This window comes from Chelmon rostratus, chromosome 21, assembly GCF_017976325.1.
Source record: "Chelmon rostratus isolate fCheRos1 chromosome 21, fCheRos1.pri, whole genome shotgun sequence".
Classification (NCBI taxonomy): domain Eukaryota; kingdom Metazoa; phylum Chordata; class Actinopteri; order Chaetodontiformes; family Chaetodontidae; genus Chelmon; species Chelmon rostratus.
Window position 1 is genome coordinate 681,351 of NC_055678.1, and position 22,548 is coordinate 703,898.

At 47.1% G+C, this 22,548-nt stretch overlaps 1 protein-coding gene across 2 annotated transcripts in view; it reads right to left on the reverse strand.

The window, feature by feature from the left end:
* The window catches only part of myo1d (myosin 1D), a 94,199-nt gene that overhangs the window by 61,978 nt on the left and 9,673 nt on the right, over positions 1–22,548 (reverse strand). For both annotated transcript variants that reach the window (XR_006007871.1, XM_041962107.1), the window contains exons 2-11: positions 6,920–7,128; positions 6,304–6,397; positions 4,916–5,081; positions 3,601–3,654; positions 3,124–3,219; positions 2,557–2,673; positions 1,712–1,915; positions 1,235–1,380; positions 453–567; positions 179–349 (exon numbers count right to left, since the gene is read on the reverse strand). Coding sequence is in view for 1 of the 2 variants with exons in the window: in XM_041962107.1 (XP_041818041.1) it covers positions 179–349; positions 453–567; positions 1,235–1,380; positions 1,712–1,915; positions 2,557–2,673; positions 3,124–3,219; positions 3,601–3,654; positions 4,916–5,081; positions 6,304–6,397; positions 6,920–7,128 (1,372 nt within the window). In the remaining variant the exon portion in view is untranslated. The remainder of the gene's footprint in view (positions 1–178; positions 350–452; positions 568–1,234; positions 1,381–1,711; positions 1,916–2,556; positions 2,674–3,123; positions 3,220–3,600; positions 3,655–4,915; positions 5,082–6,303; positions 6,398–6,919; positions 7,129–22,548) is intronic.

Here is a 22,548-nt window from a genome sequence, read left to right on the forward strand (position 1 = left end):
GAACTCAAAGGATTCACTGATTATCATCATCATATTTTATCTCATCTTAGTTACTGGTTCATTTCTGTGAAAGGAAACATGATGGAGAACATGATGTGACCAGAGTCCAACCCAAACATGGCGAGACTTGAGGAGGTGGAACTCTGACCACCTCAGGTGTGCACTGAGTGCTTCCTACCTTGCGGCTGGTGTAGTGGGCGTGTTTGGCCAGCTTGCCATTGAGTCCTTGGAGGAAAACCTCATCCGTGACTTTTCCCACGTTCATACAGGCTTCATCCAGCACAGAGAAGATGCCTTTATGCTGCTGCTCCACCAGATCCACAATGATCTGGTTGTTGAAGTAATCAATCTGACAAAAAAGGAGCCAGAGGACAAAGGACACTGATAAGACGACAGGGGTGTACAGCAGGCTTCAGTCCAAGCAAAGCAAACAGTAAACACATCCTGCCTACATGTTTCCAGGGGATGCCTTCACGCTGATACTCTTCCTGTTCCTGCTTCAGCACCAGCTGGATGAAGAGCTGCTGGAGCTTTTCATTGCAGTAGTTGATGCAGAACTGTTCAAAGCTGTGACACAAGAACCAGAGAGTCAACGATTAATCAATAATAACCACGTTTAAACGGTATCGAACAGTCAGTGTCCAGTCAGTGTCAGTATAGACACTGACTGTTCAGTCAGTATGGACACGGTACGTAAGATACGGTCAGTACGGACACAACGCAAAACACTTCATAGAAAGATGAGATGCTTTGATTCTTTTATTTTGGTGGAACTAAAACACTTCAAAACACGCCTGCAGACAAACAGGCAGGCAGACAGACAGACAGTCAGACAGACAGGCAGACAGACAGTCAGACAGGCAGGCAGGCAGACAGACAGGCAGGCAGAGAGACAGACAGACAGTCAGACAGGCAGACAGACAGACAGTCAGACAGTCAGACAGACAGGCAGACAGTCAGACAGACAGGCAGGCAGACAGACAGACAGACAGTCAGACAGGCAGGCAGGCAGACAGACAGGCAGACAGACAGACAGGCAGGCAGAGAGACAGACAGACAGACAGACAGGCAGACAGACAGACAGACAGTCAGACAGGCAGACAGACAGACAGACAGACAGGCAGAGAGACAGACAGACAGGCAGACAGACAGACAGACAGGCAGACAGGCATACAGGCAGACAGACAGGCAGGGACTCCTGCCGTGTCAGCTGGGGGGTCTGGCTCATTTGAACCTGTTGTTCTGGAAGATCTCAAACCCGTAGATGTCCAGCACGCCGATGACCGTGTTCTTCCCGTGGACTCTGGCGTCGTAGTTTTTCACCTCGATGATGTCATTGATGCGTCCCACGATCCAGCAGAACAGACGCTCGTACATGGCCTGAGGACGACAACACATGAGGCGTAGTGAGCGTGAGGGGAGCGATCGGCGGGCGGCGAGCGCCCCGCTCGGGGGCACAGGGCGGTCCCAGACGGGTCCGCCGACAGTGAAATGTCACAACACTAGTGAGTCAGACTTTTGTTCACGGCCCACGGTGCTGGTCCTGAATCTGCCTCGACACCCCCTCCACGGCCTCTGTCTGGAGTCACAACACTGTGACTCAGGCTGGAGTGAATCAGTGTGAATCGCAGTGAAAATATCACCGAGCATTGAGTGAAACGTCGGCCGCCCGCCGGTTTTTCTTTTGACCTTCATCTCCTCGGACACTGACCTTGGCCAGAGCGTCCCGCCCGTAGCTGGCCTCCTGCGTCGTGTGCTGCTTCTCGATGACGTCTCGACCCGTGGCCACGGTGCGGTACAGGAGGGCCTTCTCCACGTTTTCCTCTTTGGTGGACAGCAGCTCCCGGATCACGGACACCAGCTTCGTGTTCTCGATCAGGGTCACGTCGCCGTCCACCCCGAAAGTCAGGTTGCCCTGGAAGAGAGGCCGGAGAGGCCGGAGAGGCCGGCGCACTGCTTAGTGCAAGGTCGACACCATGACTGAACGCTACATACGAAGCTAGAGCAAGCAGATTAGCTTAGCATAGAGACTGGATGCAGAGGGAAACAGTTAGCCGCTGCTTCCTGTTTATATTCGTCTTTGAGTGCAGATTAATTAGAAAAACTGGAGGCGTGGGCAGGAATTTTTTTAATGTTGGACGTGCTGTCTCCGCTGTTTCCTGTCTGTATGCTAAGCTAAGCTAACTCCCTGCTAACTCTAGCTTCATAGTTAGCGCACTGCCATGGGAGTGGTGTTGATTTTCTCATTTAAATAAATGTATTTTTAACGTCTGCATATAAACTCAAATAACTTCCTGTTTTCTCTACGATGAGTTTCAAGCTACAGAATTCCTTAGCGGGAACTTTTTTACCTGACAAAGACAAAATAAACTGATATATATTGTATATATTTTGCAGGATTAATAGTGAAAACAAACATAAATCTGCTTTTGCATTGGACAAGAGAGACAGAAGCTCCTCACAGTCTGGACGAGGACACTGGTCTGTCTCAAATCTGAACCCAGCACAGCTACACTGGGACCCAGCTGGCCGGGGTTTGATATCATCAAGAATTACCAGATGCAGGATGGTGGCCAGGATCTTGTAGACAGTCTGAATCTCATCCGCTGTGAAGCCGATCACTTTCATGGCGTCGGCTACGGCTTTGAAATCAGCTCCGTCGTTGATGGAAGACTGGAGAGAGAGAGACGAGAACAGTTACTGTTTGTGTCTCTTCTAATTAATCACATTCCCACAGTTAGCTAAATTACTCTGATGTCTCGCTACATAAAAATAGGAGCCACTGAGGCGCACAAAGCGCCGCCTCAGCTGTTTGGTGGTGTTGTGTTCCATGACATCAGGCCGCTCGTTGCTGTCGAGCGGTTTCGTTCCTGCTCATTAAGCTCATGAAAAGACGGCGGCGCACAGCAGAGGTCTGAATAAAGCCTCCTCTGCAGCAACACAGCGACGATGAAGACTGAAACACTCCTACATGTGATTCTTTACGCTCCAGATGTGTGATCTGCGGTGAGAAAACACACATCTGTAGAAGACTCCCCGCCACACTGACTGCTTGTTCTGGGGGGTTTCAGACATTTCTATTTGTTTACGTGAGACTTGAATCGTGTTAATTGTTTGAACTACCTTAATCTGGCCTCCGACTTTGATGTAGTTGTAGGCTGTCGGGTCCTTCTGGATGTGAAGGGAGCGTAACAGCGAGTCTGGAGCTCCTCTGAGCAGCTGGTGAAGGAGCAGAAACAGACACACTTCATGAAGTACTTCTGTTGTGTTTTTGCATCATTAAATGGGCGATTACACAACTACAACTACTTTACATGGTGTAATTTTACTCATAACTAATGTGCACATTGCACATAATGTGTGTTTAATTCATCTGGAGGGAAGATCTCTTCATTCTCTCACATTCAAATGTCACAAACTGTTTCAACCCTGAAACCTGGCAGGTATGAACGAAAGGCCTCTTGATGACTCAGACATGCTGCATGGAGTCACATCGCTCCCTGTCAGCTCAGTTTTACATACACAGAAAATTAAATGACTGCATGCACACACACACTGTACACACACTTTCTTTACACGCACACACACACACATATTCACCTGGTAGTACGAGTGAAAGCTCCTCTCTCCCGGCTGCTGGAAAATGACCCTGGACTGTTGGACAGAACAAGAAAAACACACAGGACAGCCTTCTTAAAACAACCAAAAAGTGAGTGAAGTTTGGTTAATTAATTTAAACACGAGATCCTTGTGCTCAAACAGAGGATTCATTCTCAGTGAAGAACCTTGGAGCTCTAATCTGCCTCTATACCTGCCAAAGAGCAGTGATTCCTAACACGTCTCTGGGGGTCATCAGGTGGATACCTCCCTTCAACGGTGTTTCGCCTACTTAGTCCCACGACACCTCCAGGAGGCTAGGCGGTGAACTCCGGCATCCCAGAGTCACCCCCCCTAGTGCCAGTTCACACTACTCCTACACAATCCAAACAGCACTGCCACGTTCAGCTGACCCAGAGATGCTCCAGGTAGCGGCCAGTACCGATGCTACCATTTAGCTAATGCTAATGCTAACAGCTAAGAAGAACAGAAAAAGACAATACAGTACCGATGCTACATTTAGCTAATGCTAACCACTAAGAAGAGCAGAAGAAGACAATACAGTACTGATGCTACCATTTAGCTAATGCTAATGCTAACCGCTAAGAAGAACAGAAGAAGACAATACAGTTCCGATGCTACCATTTAGCTAATGTTCATGCTAATGCTAACTGCTAACCGCTACCTGCTAAGAGGAACAGAAGAAGACAATACAGCTAGATTCACCTATACTGTTAATGTTAACTGCTAGATGCCAATGCTAACTGCTAAGATACTATCATACTACCACCGCTTTAGCTATTGTTAGCTGCTACAATGCTACCAGAGGCCTAGATGCCACATGTAACTGCCGATTGCCGCACTACCATCATCTACCCCTGCCTCTCACCAACTGCACCAATAAAAGCGACACCATGTAGTGACTGTAACCTGCTGCTGCCTGGGTGTTTGTGTTTGTGGCTCTTTATCTGGAGCCGGCTCGACCGAAGAGATCATGTTATTATGATGTTATTATGTTATTTTCTGGAAAACTTTCCAGTGTTTCATAAGAAAAAAGCCCCCAGTGCAGAACATGTTTGTAATTTCCTGCAGTATCTTGTTTATCATCGCAGAACCCCCTCAGATTTGCAATATCCTGCACCCCTAGCGGGCGTCCCCGCCCCCGGCCTGGGACTCATGGCACCATACAGCTGACAGCACCGTGTGGGAACGATCGGCACATTTGGAACATATTTTGAGCTGAAACAACCCACTGACAACGATCAGGTGGCAGGTGTGACGACCCATCCTTTCATCTCAGGGGTGTCGCGGCCTTTACCTTTTCCAGCAGGTAGTTGTTGATGTGGCCCCCGATGGGATCTCCCTTGAAGTCAAAGTTGATGTCCATGTACTTGCCGAAGCGGCTGGAGTTGTCGTTGCGGTTGGTCTTGGCGTTCCCGAAAGCCTCCAGGACACAGTTGGATTTAAGCAGCATGTTTTTTACCCTGTGGGGGGGCAGGATGATGAAAACCACCCAAAGAGTGACTCAAAGCCTCTCTGACAGCAGAGGCACACATCAGTCTATCCACTGGATCCTTATACTTTATATCCTCCCTATCACCTGCGTATATTACCATCTATAATACATCTTTATTAGCGATATCTCTGCAGCATTTAGCAGCTAAAGAGCAGGATGTTTATCTCCGGTTGGCCAAAAACGACTCTAAATCAGAGCTAATGTTGCTCAGTGGCTGCTCAATGGTGAAATAGGCACAGACGATAATAGAAGATAATGATGTGACGATAAAGTTTTGAGCTTCTTGTGCCAACAAGTGGCCAAAAATCTGATAACGCAGGTTCAATACAAAGTTAAAAAATCAATGACAGCTTTTTGGACAGCAGCTTGTTATAACACTGTGGTGACAGAAGGTAGTCTGACACTGAGAGAGCTCAGTGGAAATATAAAGATATACAGAGAGAAAACACAGGCTGCACATGTTCCCAAATTACACCACGATGACCCACATTTACTGAAATTATTCGAATCGTGACATCATGTTTCATGACTGTGTCCTCTCTGGTGTTTAATGTTGTTTGGTGTGTGCACGTCTGTGCAGCAGGAGATTTTATCACCAGCAGTTTGTATTCAACATTTAACTGTAACCACTGACCTTGAAACCTTTTCTCGCCACAAGTCTGATCTATATCTCCCACCTACGTTTTCTTTACTTGAAATCTAATCTTATCTCTAGCTTTCCTCATAATATCCATCTAGTTTCAACACATTAACCGTATTGACCCTTCTGTGGTGCAACTTCTCCTGCTGAGCTGTGACCACGTGTCACTGTGATCTGAGAGACTTCAGCATTCATTCACCGCAGCGACAGAAACTTACTTCTGCCGACAACAGCTGAGATGAAATAATAAAGGTGAGCTGTAAACGTCAGTACTGTCTGACGATGATCTGATGATGTTCTTGCAGCTGCAGCTCTGAACTGAATTAAGACCTTTTCTTGTGTGTAAAACCTCTGATTTGACAAATATTGTTGAGCATTTGCTCACAGTTTTCACCTTACGTTGAAATATCACCTGTACCTGAGCAGCTCATTCAGATATGTGAAACACATCCTGATCAAATGGAGTTTTGTGAGAATATTTCAAGCAGGAGCAACGATGCAGAACATTAATACAGGAATCCAGAGAAAAAACCCTCCCAACGCAGCTCACCTTTCAACTTCAGCCCTCTGATTGGGATTGGTGATAGCAGCTATGTATTGCATTATATACTTGCTGGCTTCGGTCTTTCCTGCTCCACTTTCCCCTGCAATGAAAAACATTTGGCGAGTTAAACCAAGCGAAGCCACCAAACCTCAAGTAATTTAAATAACCGAACATTAAAACGTGGTCGAAACTGTAAACGCTGAGAAAAGGACGTGAAGTTGATGTTTTTTATCATCAGACGGCAGGTTGAGACTCCTGGTTTTTCAGTTTTCAGTCCACCACATCAGAACCAGGACTCTGTCAGGACAGGAGGGTTCAGAGGGACTCAGTTCCCTCTCTGACCACTGGGTGGCGCTTCATCCTGTCTTCATGCTGCCACACAGCTCAGGACCACATGAAACACTTGTTTTAGAGTTAACAGAGTCATCTAGAACATCTTTCAGGAAAGAAACCATCTGAGGATAAGATGAATTAACTGATTATTGCATTATTCTGTTATATTATAAGGGAGATAGAACGTTTATTTATACGAAATAAATCTCAATATGTAAATTTGTACAATGTGCATGAGAGTAAAACGCCTCGGTGCTTGCAGTCTGTGCAGGGGGGCTTCCTGTGTTACCTGAGATGACAATACAAGTGTCTTTGTTCCTCCTCTTCATGGCTTTGTAAGCAGCGTCAGCGATGGCAAAGAGGTGTGGCGGCCTCTCGTACAGCTCGCGGCCCTTGTACTGCTCTATGGTGTCGCGGCCGTAGATGTTCATGGCACGGTAAGGATTGACAGACACCACCACCTCTCCGATGTAGCTGTAGATCCTCCCCTTCTCAAACCTGAGGACACACACAATCGGACATCTATGAATGTAATGAAATATTTAAATCGCATCACTGTGATGTGTTTGAGGTCCAGCAGGTAAAACAACACTGAAAGTTGTGGAACAACACGTTTATTCACACGTGGCGTGAAAAGAAGATGCACACCTGCCAAAGTTTACCAGAAAATGTTTGCAATATTTGGATACTTTCACTTTTATGCATGATTTTTGTCATTTTATTTTGCTAATTTAATAATCTGCACCTGAAGAACAAGCTAACATGCAGCACAAACAGCGTGCAGAGCCAGAATATTTCCACATCCAACTCAGTGAATGAAGGGTTTATTTTGACCGAACCAGACACACGATCACATATCGACCAACCAGGTAACACAATAAACTGGAGACATGATCCCTTTCTCACTAAAGGAATTTTGACATTTTGGTGTTGTGAAGAATGAGAGAGGAGTCAAATCTTCTCACCTAACTCTCCATCAGAGAGCCAACAGTCACATTTCTACACAGTTCAGTGGGAAATGAGTCGACATAGAAGACTGAAAAACAGGATTTTACAGAATCACACTCATCTAAAAACTGCAATACATCAAAATTGCCCCTAAACAAATCAATACCACATTGTATTGAGGGGCCTCTGCTAATTAAATCCCTACAAACTACAACAGCAATCAGCACTGAAGTGCGGCTGATTGCAGACCTGCTTTGAATGCTGGGACATCCACTCAAAAAGCAAAATTAACTTCATTAACAGCATAAAATTGTGCTTTAAGTACAAAGGAGTTTGAACACTTGACCGTACTGTGTATCAAGCTAAACATTAGCCATTATCAATAAGTTTATCACACTGCTGAAAGGTAAGAAGGCCATAAATGTTATGACACTGAGTTCATAGTTCGTCATCTCTAAGGACAGAACGAGCTTTGAACACACCCTCAATCAGTGTCAGTGAGGGGGTGACTTCATCAGAGGACGAGTGAGAGTGCTCTCCTCGCTCCCTCTACAGGTGATCTGGTATTACTGCAGCAGCACACAATGACAATGAGATGTGCTGGATGGGGTTCAGTGTTGGCCCTCACTGATGGATGAATGGGAGTAAATCCCAGATTCTGCATCTGGTACAAAGACTGAAAGCTCCTCCTTGCATACGAAGCCTTTAATGAGCTTAAAAGCTTGGTTATAAGAAAGCTAAAAACTTCCAGATAACATTATTTAAATGTCATATTTTACTTGATTTAATGCTTTCGACGTGCTCTTTTTTAACTTTATTAACATTATTCAGTGGGTTTTATTTCATTCTCTTCATTCAGTTTTCATTATTTTATTCTTCTTGCTGTTATCAAGTTGGTTTTACTCTCCGTCTTATTTTCCATTTATTTTCTGTCACTGTTTTTATGCACTCGCATGTGATTTACAGGTGCCTTACAAATAAAGTTCATTATTAATACCAGTAGAGTGGAGGCTGTGTAGCATTGTGTTGTTGTTATAGGACAGGGGTTGGCAACCTTTACCACTCAAAGAGCCGCTTGGACCTGTCTATTTGAGTCCTTCTTGTCTTTATGAAAACAATCTCCACCAGCAGCAAACCAAAAATGCGTCCACTCTCTGCGTGCCGTCAGTCTTTTACTAGCACGCAGTCAGCCTGAATAATAAAACGACTATTTCACTGAGCAATAAAAAATATGAATAATAATAGACAATTAAAATATTAATCAATCGTGGTTAATGTGGTTTCTGCTCCTGAACCTCAGCGCTGTGCACCATCACCTGCATCTTCACACAGGTAAGCTTCATCTGTGAGGCGTGCGAACAAACGGACAAACTAAAGTAAAGTACATTTAATTAAATACTCTTAATAATAATTAATAACTTTAATTATTGTCAAAAGCCACAGAGAGCCGCTTCAGAGGGATGAAAGAGCCGGCTCCGGGGCCGCGGGTTGCCGACCCCTGGTACAGAGCAATCGCTATACCAGAAGAAGTAATCTAGAAATAATCTCTGTCTCTCTCTCTGTCTGTCTCTGCCTCTGTCTCTCTCTCTCTCTCTCTCTCTCTCTGCCTCTGTCTGTCTCTCTCTGTCTGTCTCTGCCTCTGTCTCTCTCTGTCTCTCTCTGTCTCTCTCTGCCTCTCTCTCTCTCTCTCTGCCTCTGCCTCTGTCTGTCTGTCTCTCTCTCTCTGCCTCTGCCTCTCTCTGCCTCTGCCTCTCTCTGTCTCTGTCTGTCTCTGTCTGTCTCTGTCTGTCTCGCTCTCTCTCTCTGCCTCTCTCTGCCTCTCTCTGCCTCTGTCTGCCTCTGTCTCGCTCTCTCTCTGCCTCTCTCTCTCTCTCTCTCTCTCTCTGCCTCTGTCTGTCTGTCTCTCTCTCTCTGCCTCTGCCTCTCTCTGCCTCTGTCTGTCTCTGTCTGTCTCTGTCTGTCTCTGTCTGTCTCTGCCTCTGTCTGTCTCTGCCTCTGTCTCGCTCTCTCTCTGCCTCTCTCTGCCTCTGTCTGTCTCTGCCTCTGTCTCGCTCTCTCTCTGCCTCTCTCTCTCTCTCTCTCTCTCTCTGCCTCTGTCTGTCTGTCTCTCTCTCTCTGCCTCTGCCTCTCTCTGCCTCTGTCTGTCTCTGTCTGTCTCTGTCTGTCTCTGCCTCTGTCTGTCTCTGCCTCTGTCTCGCTCTCTCTCTCTGCCTCTCTCTGCCTCTGTCTGTCTCTGCCTCGCTCTCTCTCTCTGCCTCTGTCTGTCTGTCTCTCTCTCTCTGCCTCTGTCTGCCTCTGTCTGTCTCTGCCTCTGTCTCGCTCTCTCTCTGCCTCTCTCTGCCTCTCTCTGCCTCTGTCTGTCTCTGCCTCTGCCTGTCTGTCTCTCTCTCTGTCTCTCTCTCTGTCTGTCTCTCTCTGTCCGTCTCTCTCTCTGCCTCTGTCTGTCTGTCTGTCTCTCTCTCTGCCTCTGTCTCTCTCTGTCTCTCTCTCTCTCTGCCTCTCTCTGTCTGTCTCTGCCTCTGTCTCTCTCTCTCTCTCTCTCTCTCTCTCTCTGCCTCTGTCTCTCTCTCTCTCTCTCTGCCTCTGTCTCTCTGCCTCTGTCTCTCTGCCTCTGTCTCTCTGCCTCTGTCTCTGTCTCTCTCTGCCTCTGTCTCGCTCTCTCTCTGCCTCTCTCTCTCTCTCTCTGCCTCTGTCTGTCTGTCTCTCTCTCTCTGCCTCTGTCTGCCTCTGTCTGTCTCTGCCTCTGTCTCGCTCTCTCTCTCTCTCTCTGCCTCTGTCTGTCTCTGCCTCTGTCTCGCTCTCTCTCTGCCTCTCTCTGCCTCTCTCTGCCTCTCTCTGCCTCTCTCTGCCTCTCTCTGCCTCTCTCTGCCTCTGTCTGTCTCGCTCTCTCTCTGCCTCTGTCTGTCTCTGCCTCTGTCTGTCTCTCTCTGTCTGTCTGTCTCTCTCTCTGTCTGTCTCTCTCTGTCCCTCTCTCTGCCTCTGTCTGTCTGTCTGTCTCTCTCTCTGCCTCTGTCTCTCTCTGTCTCTCTCTCTCTCTGCCTCTCTCTGTCTGTCTCTGCCTCTGTCTCTCTCTCTCTCTCTCTCTCTCTCTCTCTCTCTCTCTCTCTCTCTCTCTCTCTCTCTCTGAGCGCATGCGTGAGGTTGGAGTGAGCGTGGAAGTGAGTGTCGGACGTTGTGAGTGATTGTGCAAACTTTACTCTTTTTTTCTCTCTGTTTTGTGGTTTTTGGATGTGTTAGTGTGCTGGTGTAGGTTTTTGGTGTTAGTTGGTGGTGGGTCGGTGGGGTTGGTTAGGTGGTGGGGTTTTTTGGCAGTCGGGCATTATGCCCGTTGTCAGCAGTGAGGTTGAGCTGGAGAAGCTGACCCGCCGACATGCGGTGAAATTAATCCCGAATGTCGGCTGTTCGGTGGAGGAGGCCAGCTGTGCGGTTGGAGAGGTGGTGGGCTTTGAAAGCATAAAGTCCGCGTCTCGTATGAACGGCGCCATCGTCATCTTTTTGGATGACGTGGCAAAGGTGGAAAAAGTGGTTGAATCTGGCGTGGTAATAAGTGAAAGTTTCACCCCCGTCCTGCCGCTGGTGAACCCAGCAAAAAAGATAATGATTTCTAACGTCCCCCCTTTTATTAAAAATGAAGAGCTGGTGAAAGAGCTGGCGCGTTACGGACAGCTGGTTTCCCCCATCAAGATGCTTCTGCTCGGCTGTAAGTCTCCAAAACTGAAGCACGTAGTGTGTCACAGGAGACAGGTGTTCATGGTCCTCAAAGACAGCTCCAAAGACCTGAACCTGACCTTCAGTTTTAGGGTTGAAGGTTTTAATTACATCGTGTTTGCTACCTCAGAGACGATGAAATGTTTCGGTTGTGGTGCGGAGGGACATTTGATTCGGTCTTGCCCTGAGGCCGCGGAGCGGGCCGATGCGGCTCCGGGTCCGGCGGCCGGGGCGGCTCCGGGTCCGGCGGCCGGGGCGGCCGCGGGGCGGCCCGCGGGTCCGGCGGCCGGGTCGTCCGCGGGGCGGCCCGCGGGTCGGGCGGCCGAGCCCGCCGCGGGGCGGCCCGCGGGCAGCTCGGAGTCGGTTGATGCGCCGCGGCCCGGGTCAGACTCGCTCGGTGTGTGTCAGTCTGTTGAGAAAAGACGGGAAACAGAGGCAGAAATGCAGGACAAGGAGCAGAGTGTAGATCGGGATCAAACTGAGACTGACAACACTGAAAAGAGAAGAAACGTTCAGACATTTGAGAAATCAGAGAAACAGAAAAGTAACAGAAATAGTGGAAACAGTTGTCAGGTGGTTGATAGTGTGATCAGTGAGGTGCTGATGGATGAACATATGTCAGATGATGTAAGTCTAACAAATAAACCTGGAAAAAGAAAAAACAGCAGTGATAAAGAACAGAGTGGAGCTCGAGCTAAAAGAGTGACAGAGGACCTGTCAGATAATGAGGAGGAATGTGAGTGGACGCCATCACAAGAGAATGAGTTCACTTTTTATCCAGTTGAAAAAGTGAGAAAGTTTCTGCAGGAAACTAAAGGCCAGAGAGCCGTTAAACCTGAACTTTACTTCCCTGATCTGAGAGGTTTTGTCAAATCTGTGACTCAGCTGAGGAAGGAGAGCGATGTGTTCAGTGAACAGGAGGTTTACCGTCTTAAAAAACTTGTGACCAAAGTCAGAGCCCAGTTGATCGAAGATGATGATTAAACCTGAAATGTCTGTCCACATACTACACGTATGTTTTTTGGTTGCAGTGACATTTTCTTCTTTTCTCATGTGTGACTTAAAAATAGGCTCTTTAAATGTAAATGGAGCCAGAAGTGATGAGAAAAGAGCTTGTCTGTTCAAACTTATAGAAATTAAAAAGCTAGATGTGGCTTTTGTCCAGGAGACTCACAGTGACACTGATAATGAAAGACAGTGGAGGACAGAGTGGCCTGGGGACGTCTTCCTAAGCCACAAAACGTCCAACAGTGGTGGAGTCGGCCTGCTTTTTTCAAAGGGCTTCAGTCCCTGTGCTGTACAGGTGGAGGACATAATGTGTGGTCACATTTTAAAAGTTGAAGCACAACATGAAAATGTCAAAATGGTTTTTGTGGTTGTTTATGCTCCAGTTTCACACATTGAAAGAATGAGCTTCTTAAATATTCTGATTGACGTTCTTAATAATTGTTCTGATGAGTTTCTGTTCCTGGGCGGCGATTTTAACTGTACAGAAAATGCTAAACTCGATAGGAATCACCTGGAGCCCCATCCTGCTTCATCTGCCAGACTAAAGCAGCTGATTGAAAGCCACGATCTGAAAGATGTTTGGAGAGGTTTTAACAGGACCGAGCGGCAGTACACCTGGAGTCACTGCAGAGACAATCTGCTGTCTTTGGCCAGACTCGATCGTTTTTACTGTTTTAAACATCACTTCAGTATTTTTAAATCGTGTCGAATAGTTCCTGTTGGCTTCTCCGATCATTGTCTTGTTCAGTGCTCCTTTTATATTCAGAGGGTGAGGGTACGCAGTGCATACTGGCATTTCAATACTGCACTTTTACAAGACAAATCTTTTAGAGCTGCTTTTGAGGTTTTATGGTTTTTACACAGAAAAAGCAAAACTGCTTTTTCTTCAGTGCAGCAATGGTGGGATGTGGGAAAAATCCAGATCAAGCATTTCTGTCAGCAGTATACTCGCAATGTCACCAAGCACATTTCCAGATCTCTTCAAGACCTGGAGACTGAAGTAGTAGAACTACAGAGTCTAGTGGAGTCTACAGGAAATCAAGGGCATGTTGAAGCCCTTAAATCCAAAAGGGCTGCCTTAGCCAACCTGTTGGGCCTGACAGCACAGGGCGCTCTGGTCCGCTCACGCTTCATGACCTCATCCGAAATGGATGCCCCCTCTCAGTTTTTCTTCAGTCTGGAGCGGAAGAACGGCCAGAGGAAGATCATCCACTCCCTACGTGCTGAAAACGGATCCACGATAACAGAAACCCCAGAGATTCGCAGACATGCCACCTGCTTCTACAAAGAACTCTTTAAAAAGGAGTATGTGGAGGATGCAGAGTTGGCTGGTGATTTCTATGCTGGTCTGCCTCAGGTGGATGCTGACAGCAATGCAGTGTTGGAAACAGAACTCTCACTGAACGAACTGCACACTGCTCTCATGGGCCTGGGAAACAGCAAAGCACCTGGCATCGACGGGTTACCTGTGGAGTTCTACAAGTCCTTTTGGTCAGTGATGGGTGAAGATCTGTTGGAGGTCTTCAAGAACAGCTTGGAAAAAGGACGGCTGCCACTGAGCTGCAGGAGGGCAGTTATCACCCTGCTGCCAAAAAAAGGAGATCTACAGGACCTAAAGAACTGGAGGCCTGTATCTCTGCTGTGTGGGGACTATAAAATCCTCTCCAAGGCTCTGGCCTCCAGACTGAGAGAGGAGATGAGTAGGGTCATCCATGTGGACCAGACCTACTGTGTGCCCGGCAGGTTAATAAGTGATAATATCACTTTAATTCGGCATGTTTTGGACGTCTCTGGCTTATTGGGCATTGATGCTGGTCTTATTTCCATAGACCAGGAAAAGGCTTTTGACCGGGTTGAACACCAGTATCTGTGGCAGACGATGAGTGCTTTTGGGTTCAGCCCAGGTTTTATAGCCAAGATCCAGGTTCTGTACCGTGATATTGCGAGTATACTAAAAATAAATGGTGGTTTGGCTGCACCTTTTAGTGTGCAGAGGGGGGTCCGGCAGGGATGCTCTCTCTCTGGCATGTTATATTCACTCGCCATTGAACCTCTGTTGCACAAACTCAGACAGGAACTCTCAGGTGTTTGTTTTCCAGGTTGTGCTTCAGCTGTTAAAATGTCGGCCTATGCAGATGATGTCATGATTATCACCAGCACGCAAAAAGACATTGACATTCTGGAAAAGAATGTGGGGCTCTTTAACAAAATCTCCTCTGCTAAGGTGAACTGGGGAAAAAGTGAAGCTGTGATGGTTGGAAATAAACTGCTGGACAGTTTAGTTTTACCAGGAGGGCTGACATGGAAAAAAGGGGGGATAAAATACTTGGGAGTGTTTTTAGGTGATGAGTCTGTGCTAAGAACAAACTGGGACAATGTGCTGGAAAAAATAAAGGGCCGTCTTAAAAAGTGGGAATGGCTCGTACCAAGCATGTCCTACAGGGGGAGGACACTAGTGATCAATAATCTAGTGTCCTCCTCGTTATGGCACAGACTCGCTTGCGTAGATCCTCCCTCAAACCTGCTCTCACAGCTTCAAGCGATTTTAATTAATTTCTTTTGGGATAAACTGCATTGGATCCCTCAGGCCATTCTCCATCTTCCAAAAGAGGAAGGAGGACAAGGGCTGCTACATCTGGCCAGCAGGGGTGCTACTTTCCGCCTCCAGTATGTGCAGAGACTGCTGTACGGTCCAAAAGACTTGGTGTGGAGACCACTGGCCCGGGTACTGCTGAAGGAGTGTAGTGGTCTGGGCCTTCATGAGTCGCTCTTCCTGATGGATTTGAGGACTCTGAAGTTCCAGACTCTGCCTCCCTTCTACCGTGGCGTCTTCACTGTGTGGAATAAGCTGGTAAAGGACAGGACAGCAGAAAACAACTCTCTGCACTGGTTGCTGCAGGAACCAGTGGTGCATGGCGAACGGTTGGACACCCCCTCCTGGGCCGGGCCAGCGGTTACAGACTTGTTCTGCAGAGCAGGGATTCTGACCTTTGGGTCTGTTTTGAACTTTGCTGGACCAAAACTGGACGATGGAGCTGCTCTGGCAGCCGGCCTGGGAGTCAGATCTGTGAGGACCGTCAACAGGCTGCTGGAACACTGGAGACACCGTCTGACAGGACACGAATGGACTCTGCTGAAGGACTATGGTGAAGGTGTGACTGTGCCTCACACTGATGATCCTTTCCCTGTTTTAGGTGTTCGTCCCAGGTTTGATGGTTGTACTGGTTGTTTTTTAGGTGACAAAAGTCACTCTTTTATGAACTTGGAAGAGACAAAAAGTAAAGATTTGTACAAAATGATGGTTAAATGTCTCAACAAAACCAAACTCCAGGATCGGGTTGACACGCCTTGGCGACGTCATCTGACCCTGCCAGACGATGTCAAACCGGCCTGGAGGGTTTTATACAAACCTCCACTGACAAAGAAGGTGGCCGACTTACAGTGGAGAGTGTTACACGGGATCGTAGCTGTCAATGCTTTTCTGTCTCTTATTGATCAAAGTGTGAGTGATACATGTCCTTTCTGTCCTCACAGAGAAACTGTCTTCCACTGCTACTCAGAGTGTTCTCGTCTCAGTCCTCTGTTCATGTTGTTGGAGCGTTTATTCAGAAAGTTAAGAGAAGTTTTCTCCAAGCAAAACTTTATTCTTGGTGTAAAATACAGAAAGTCTGAAAAACATAAATGCCAACTGATGAATTTCATCTTGGGACAATCAAAGATGGCGATTTATGTCAGCAGGAAGAGGAAAACTGAGGATTCAGTGGACGTTGATGTGACGTTGCTGTTCACCAGGATGGTGAAAGCCAGAATAATGATTGACTTCAATTATTACAAACAAATGAAAGATGTCGATCAGTTCAGTGAAAGATGGACTCACAGTGATGTTTTGTGCTCTGTGAGAGAAAACCAGGTTTTCTTCTCTGAGGAGCTGAACTGATTTATTTATTCATGTAGTTTGAGTTTTTATTCATTTATTTGTGTTTTGAGGATGTTTGTTGTTGTTGTTGTTTTTGTTTGTCATTTTCTTCTTTTTTTGTAAATAGCCCGTTAAAGAATTGATGGAATAAAGTAACTCTTAAAAATCAAAAAAATCTGTCTCTCTCTCTCTCTCTCTGCCTCTGTCTCTCTGCCTCTGTCTCTCTCTCTCTCTGCCTCTGTCTCGCTCTCTCTCTGCCTCTCTCTCTCTCTCTCTCTGCCCCTCTCTGCCTCTGTCTGCCTCTGTCTCTCTCTGCCTCTGTCTCGCTCTCTCTCTCTCTGCCTCTGTGTGTCTCGCTCTCTCTCTGCCTCTGTGTGTCTCGCTCTCTCTCTGCCTCTCTCTGCCTCTCTCTGCCTCTCTCTGCCTCTGCCTCTGTCTCGCTCTCTCTCTCTGTCTGTCTCTGTCCTCTGCTTCAGGCCGCCTGCCTCACTTCCTTCCTGTCCAAAGAGGACGAAGGAGGAGAAGAAGAATGTTCTTTCTTCACAGCTGCTGTCCAGAAGCAGATAATTCCTGAACGGTGCTGACGGGCCGATATTAAGAAATAAACTCAGATAAAATCAGACATATTTGTTTAAAGCTTTGCCAGATATGGTTTTTAAACTGAACTCTAGCTGATGAATGCTTTGATGCAATGAGCACAGTTTCTGTTGACGTGAAGGTTCTTGAGGCCACTAACAGACGTCCATGACACTGTTTGGTTTGAGTGTCATGGACACCAGCTTTGGCTTCTCTAAACGCTTAAAAGGCAAAGAAGCACCTCGCATGCTGACTCATGCTGACTCAGGGAAATAGAAACTGAACCCTGATGTTTGGTCATTTTTTCGGGTAACGTAGAAGTGATACGATCATAAAGAGATGATTTGACTGAAACTGAGTGCATCTCTGTGAGTGACAGTGACAGAAAGAGAAACAGGAAGCTGTGGGGAGGGGGGGGGGTGCAGCAGCTGGAAACAACACTTTACCTCCAACATCTGCACTGACACACCGGTTAGCAACACATGGTCAGATTAGCTCATCCTCCTGTGTTCACATGTGTGTATTCACACTACGTGTCGGGCCACGCACACGCTGGCACGACTGCTGACGACGACACGGGACGCTTGCGTGTCCTGGACCGGGTGGGACGACCACAGAAGCATCCGCTTCTGAAAGTCGAGCAGCAGCCGAGACGAGTCTGCAGCTGCTGTCAGTGTCGATGTGGGAACATCACGAGTCAGGAGAAGACAACACAAGTTCAGGTCTGCTTTAACAGACCTAACAAACGATGAACTTAGCCTTCAGACTGCAGTGACATCCAGTGATGATGGGAATCGATGCTGATTTAATGTTCACTGCACACTGCAAACAAGCTGCTAGTTACAGAAATACCTGGAAACCTAATGATCTCTGCAGCATGCATTTGAAAATAGTCAGAAAGATGTAAAGTGTGTATAATGTGTATATTAAGAGCTTAAACTTGAAAACACACTGGTCCACACACACACACACACACACACACACACACACACACACACACACACACACACACACACACACACACACACAAAATGATGTGCAATAATTCCTCTCAGCAGCTAAGCTAACATGCTAACATGCTGGCTCTTCCTGCAGTGGTGCTGCAGAAAAAGCCCCATTGTGTCCCCCCGCCCTCAGTCAGGAGGCTGCTGTGTGCCTGCTCCATTGTTCAGACGTCAATCGGAGGTCTTTGTCTGAGACCGGCCCCCCCGTCTCCCCCTGCACGGGCCAACACAGTGAGCTGCCCACTTAACGCACATGTACAATGGCTTCTGGAGGACTGTCAACAGTGGTTTACATGATGGGGGGGGGCTGTCCCAGCTGGATATGCAGGGAAAGAAGGTGCATGTGTGCACGTGTTACCCACACTGGACCCTGAGCTGGTTCCAAACAGGAACATGTGCCCCAACCTCAACTAAAGAGGTTATTAACACTTCTAACTGTTCAAATTAATAAAGTATATCACTGAGAATGTTCAGCTAAAGGAAAACAACGATGAACAGACGTTAGCATCAGGCTACATCATCTCTGAATGAGAGGGAGTGCATCCCAACAGAGACCAGAGAGCAGAGCGGACCACGTCTCAGTCCAGCAGAACATGTTGGAGCGACGTTTTCTTCACCTTGTGGGTCTGAAAAATGATTAATAATCTCTGATAAAGATGATTAATGATCAATAATACCTGTTGCATGCTATTTTATCCATTAAAATTATCAATGAAAAGCTGAAACAGCAACAGTTTATTGGTGTTTTTGTGTATTTTAACATGTTCAGGCTCTTTGGTGCTTTGGTACTTTAAGCAACACTTAGTTTTTCATTAATCATTTGCGTTTATGATCTTTTGTTATTTCCAGTGTTTTATTTAGATGATTCTTTATGACTGTGTCAAAGATAGGACGAATAAAATGTCTCATAAATCAAACTCAGTTTAGTTCTGGATCTGAGCTGCCTGAAGATAACACTTATCACAAATGGAGTCACATAACAGCAATAAATACAGAAATACACACACACACACACACACACACGCTGACACGCACACACACACACACACACACAGCACAAGGTGATTTATTTCTACCATAGTTTGTCTTTTCCAGCTGAGAGACAGAGGAGAGGAGAGGAGAGGAGAGGAGAGGAGAGGAGAGGAGAGGAGGAGAGAGGAGGGGAGAGGAGAGGAGAGGAGGAGAGAGGAGAGGAGAGGAGGGGAGAGGAGAGGAGAGAGGAGAGGAGGAGAAGAGAGGTGAGGAGGAGAGAGAAGAGGAGAGGAGAGGAGAGGAGAGGAGGGGAGAGGAGAGGAGAGGAGGAGAGAGGAGAGGAGAGGAGAGGAGAGGAGAGGAGAGGAAGAAAGGAGAGAGAGGGAAAGAGGAGGAGAGAGGAGAGGAGAGAGGAGGAGAGGAGAGCGGAGGGGAGGACAGAAGAGAGGAGAGGAGGAGATGAGAGGTGAGGAGGAGAGAGGAGAGGAGAGGAGATGAGATGAGAGGGGAGGAGAGAATAAAATAAAATGAAATGAAATGAAAAAAGAAAAGAAAAGAAGAGGAGAGGATAGAGGAGAAGAATCACTCAGCCTCGGTGTGCCAGCTGTTATTCAGGGTCAGCTGATCCGTCTGTTCTGCTCTCATTTAGGAGGATTTAAATGGACACACAGGACAGATTAGAGAACCTCACGGGTCATAACAGCGTCCTGGTGATGCTATTTATAGGAGCAGGAGGCTGAATCACACAACACAGTCACCTTGTTTTCAGCTCCACACTGAGCGGGCAGGTGAGCCATCTGCTGCCACAGGTTAGACAGGTAACAGGTGAGCTCTAACAGAGCTCAGGTTTGAAAGGGAGGGGTAAAGCACAACTCCCTTTACATCATCTCCTGTTCCCTCTTCATCTTCATCGTCCAGCTGTGAAGGGAAGCGAGTCTAAACTGGTCTGACCTGCAGCCTGTGGTCTTTCCACAGAGGACAGCAGTCAGACGCTGTCAGAGAACTCCTGAAGGACACGTGTCGACATCGCGTGAAGGTTACGACCGCAATAGTCGTCAACATTTCCTGAAGTTTGCTCTAAACACAGAAAAATAACTTCCCATCATGCAGCTGCAGCTTTGTGGACTGACATCAGAAACACTGAAAACACCACAAACAGGCCGAAGTTTACGACATCTCACTGAAATTACTTCAAATGTTTGTGTCTCTAAACTCTAAATTCAACATCTGTGACGCGAACGGAGCTGGTCGCTGCCGTTCTAGACAAGGTGTGTGAAACCAGATCCAGTTCAGAAGCGTCCCAGAAGCTTCCAAGTCCACTTTTGATGGATGACGCATAGAATGTAGACGTTACGCGCCTGGTGGAAATCAAAGCTCATGGTAGAACCATGATAGAAGAACCATGATAGAAGAACCATGATAGAAGAACCATGATCAGGCAGCTAGCTAGTGTTAGCATAGCAAGTCATGGGTATCCAGGCAGACCAGGAGCCTGGTTCTGGGGTTCTGTGGTCCTGCTGTGACTCTGCAGCTATTCAGACGACTGTGTAAAGACATTAAAAAGTGACTTCAAAGGTTTAACTGACACACACACACACACACACACACACACACACAGATGTGAATTACAGAGCAGAGCACAACCACTGTCTCCAGTCTCGTTTGGGCGGGTCTTTTTATGGTTAACTTGAGGAGGAGCACAAGCCAGATCTGACGGTTTCTGACCCGCACTCCGCCCCTCTTCTCCATGAAAGAGAGAATTAAGAGGTGAATGTGAGCGAAACAATGATGTGAGAACATCTCTGCCCTGAGGCTGGACACGCTGCTGTAATCATGACATCGATCAACAAGACAGCGAGAGCCAACAGGAGCCACCTCGTGTGCCGAGCAAGTCCAAGATGAAGAGTACAGTAAAAACTTCATCATCGTGTCAGCGTCTGCCTGTAAAGTTCAGCTCGAGCTGGCGCACATTGGTTCTACAACGACGAGACTTTATCAGATTTAAATACGTGCGTGTGCGTGTGTGTGTGCGTGCAGTGGTTTGATGAGGAAAGCGTCCACGGTGCCACACGCCGGCACGTCATCATTATGTGTTTGAACTTCAGGGTCGGGGAGATAATCTGCTTCTGTTCCACTTTAATCTGCTGCTGTTCACCACCATCGCTGTGCCTGTTTGGACTAACAGCAGCACGCTTCAGGGTTTATCGCCATGGCAGCTGGGCTCTTGGTACTGGCTCCCTGCTCTGTTCGTCTCATCTGCAGGACGGCGGCCGTCCATCCTGTTCTCTCTCACGACCTTTGAGTCGTAACACGAAGCCGATGACAGGTTTAACACTTCACTTCACAGTCAGTCAGCTGATCAGCTCGTCCACACAGAATTAATCCTTTCTCTTCATTTTCTGGGAAAAAGGCCAAATATTTGCTGTAAACTGAACATCTTTGGGTTCTGGACTGTTGGTTGAATTAAAAAAGATCATTTGGGCTGCAAGTAATCAGCAGATTCACCGATGAGGTCAATCAATGTTTTCAGCTCTTGTTCTTATGGAGCAGCAGGTGCTAGCATATTAGCATGTTGTTCATCTCACCTGTATGACTGGAGTTCATTGTATTATTGTAGGCTCTGACTGAATTCAAACCTGTTTTAGGTGGTAATTATTTGATAATCATGTATTTCTTTCTGTCCTCTCACAGCAAATAAACTCACTGAGGATGAGACGAGCAGAGATGAGTCATGATAGCTGTGAATGGACAAGAGGAAAACAGCAGCAGCAGCAAACCAGGTTCAGTTCTCAGCAGCAGCAGCAGTAAACCAGGTTCAGTTCTCAGCAAACACGTCACTGAACGAGGCCTGAAAGGAAAACTGATGACGGCTCAGAAACGTCAGTCCAATCAGAAGACAAATCTAAAACAAACAGAGCAGAGGCAGGTAACATCTGCCCAGCAGGTCATTATGAGACGATCAATGAATACTGGAACTGCTGATTACTCATGTTTGAGCACCCAACTGTTATCTTACTTTACCACAGATGTACACACAACATGGCCAAAAGTGTGTGGACACCCTAATGTTATACCCATATGGGATTGTAGAATATCTGATTACTGCTGGTTTCAGGTTTTCCACCAGAATCTCAACATGAATGGGGTTGAAGTCTGGGTTGAGGGTCTGGGTTGAAGTCTGGGTTAAAGTCTGGGTTGAGGTCTGGGTTGAGGTCTTTGTTGAGGTCAGTCCTGAGTGGCTAACAATGATCTGCTCTACTGTAGGACAGCGCTGAGGTTTAACATCACAGACATCACTGTGGTTTCCATTTAGGGGTCCCACCAGAAATGAGTCAAGTGTTGCTCCACTCCACCTTTCTCTCCTCCACTCCACCTTTCTCTCCTCCACTCCACCTTTCTCTCCTCCCCTCCTCTCTTGTGTACAGTGCGACAGAGGCCTCCGTCACGCTCTGCAGCCATCAGACATCTGGGCTCTGCATTAGGGGATTTTCCGCTGCTGTGTAAAGCCTGCTTAGTGCTAAACAGCAGCTCGCAGACTGTCTGCAGGAGACGCAGCCCATCAACACGTAGCACATCCACCCTCCCCGCAGCCCAACATCAACCTTCTCCCAGAATCAGAGGAGGAAGTTTCCCTGCTACTAACACAGCTGCCTGCACCACGGCTGGAGCAGGGAGACGCCTTCTGTCAGACTGTGTTTGAAGTAGAGTTTAAAGCTCTGAACTGTGCATTTCAAGAGGTGTTTCCCAATCTTAAAAAAAATACAACGTAAAATAGACACAAGAAGT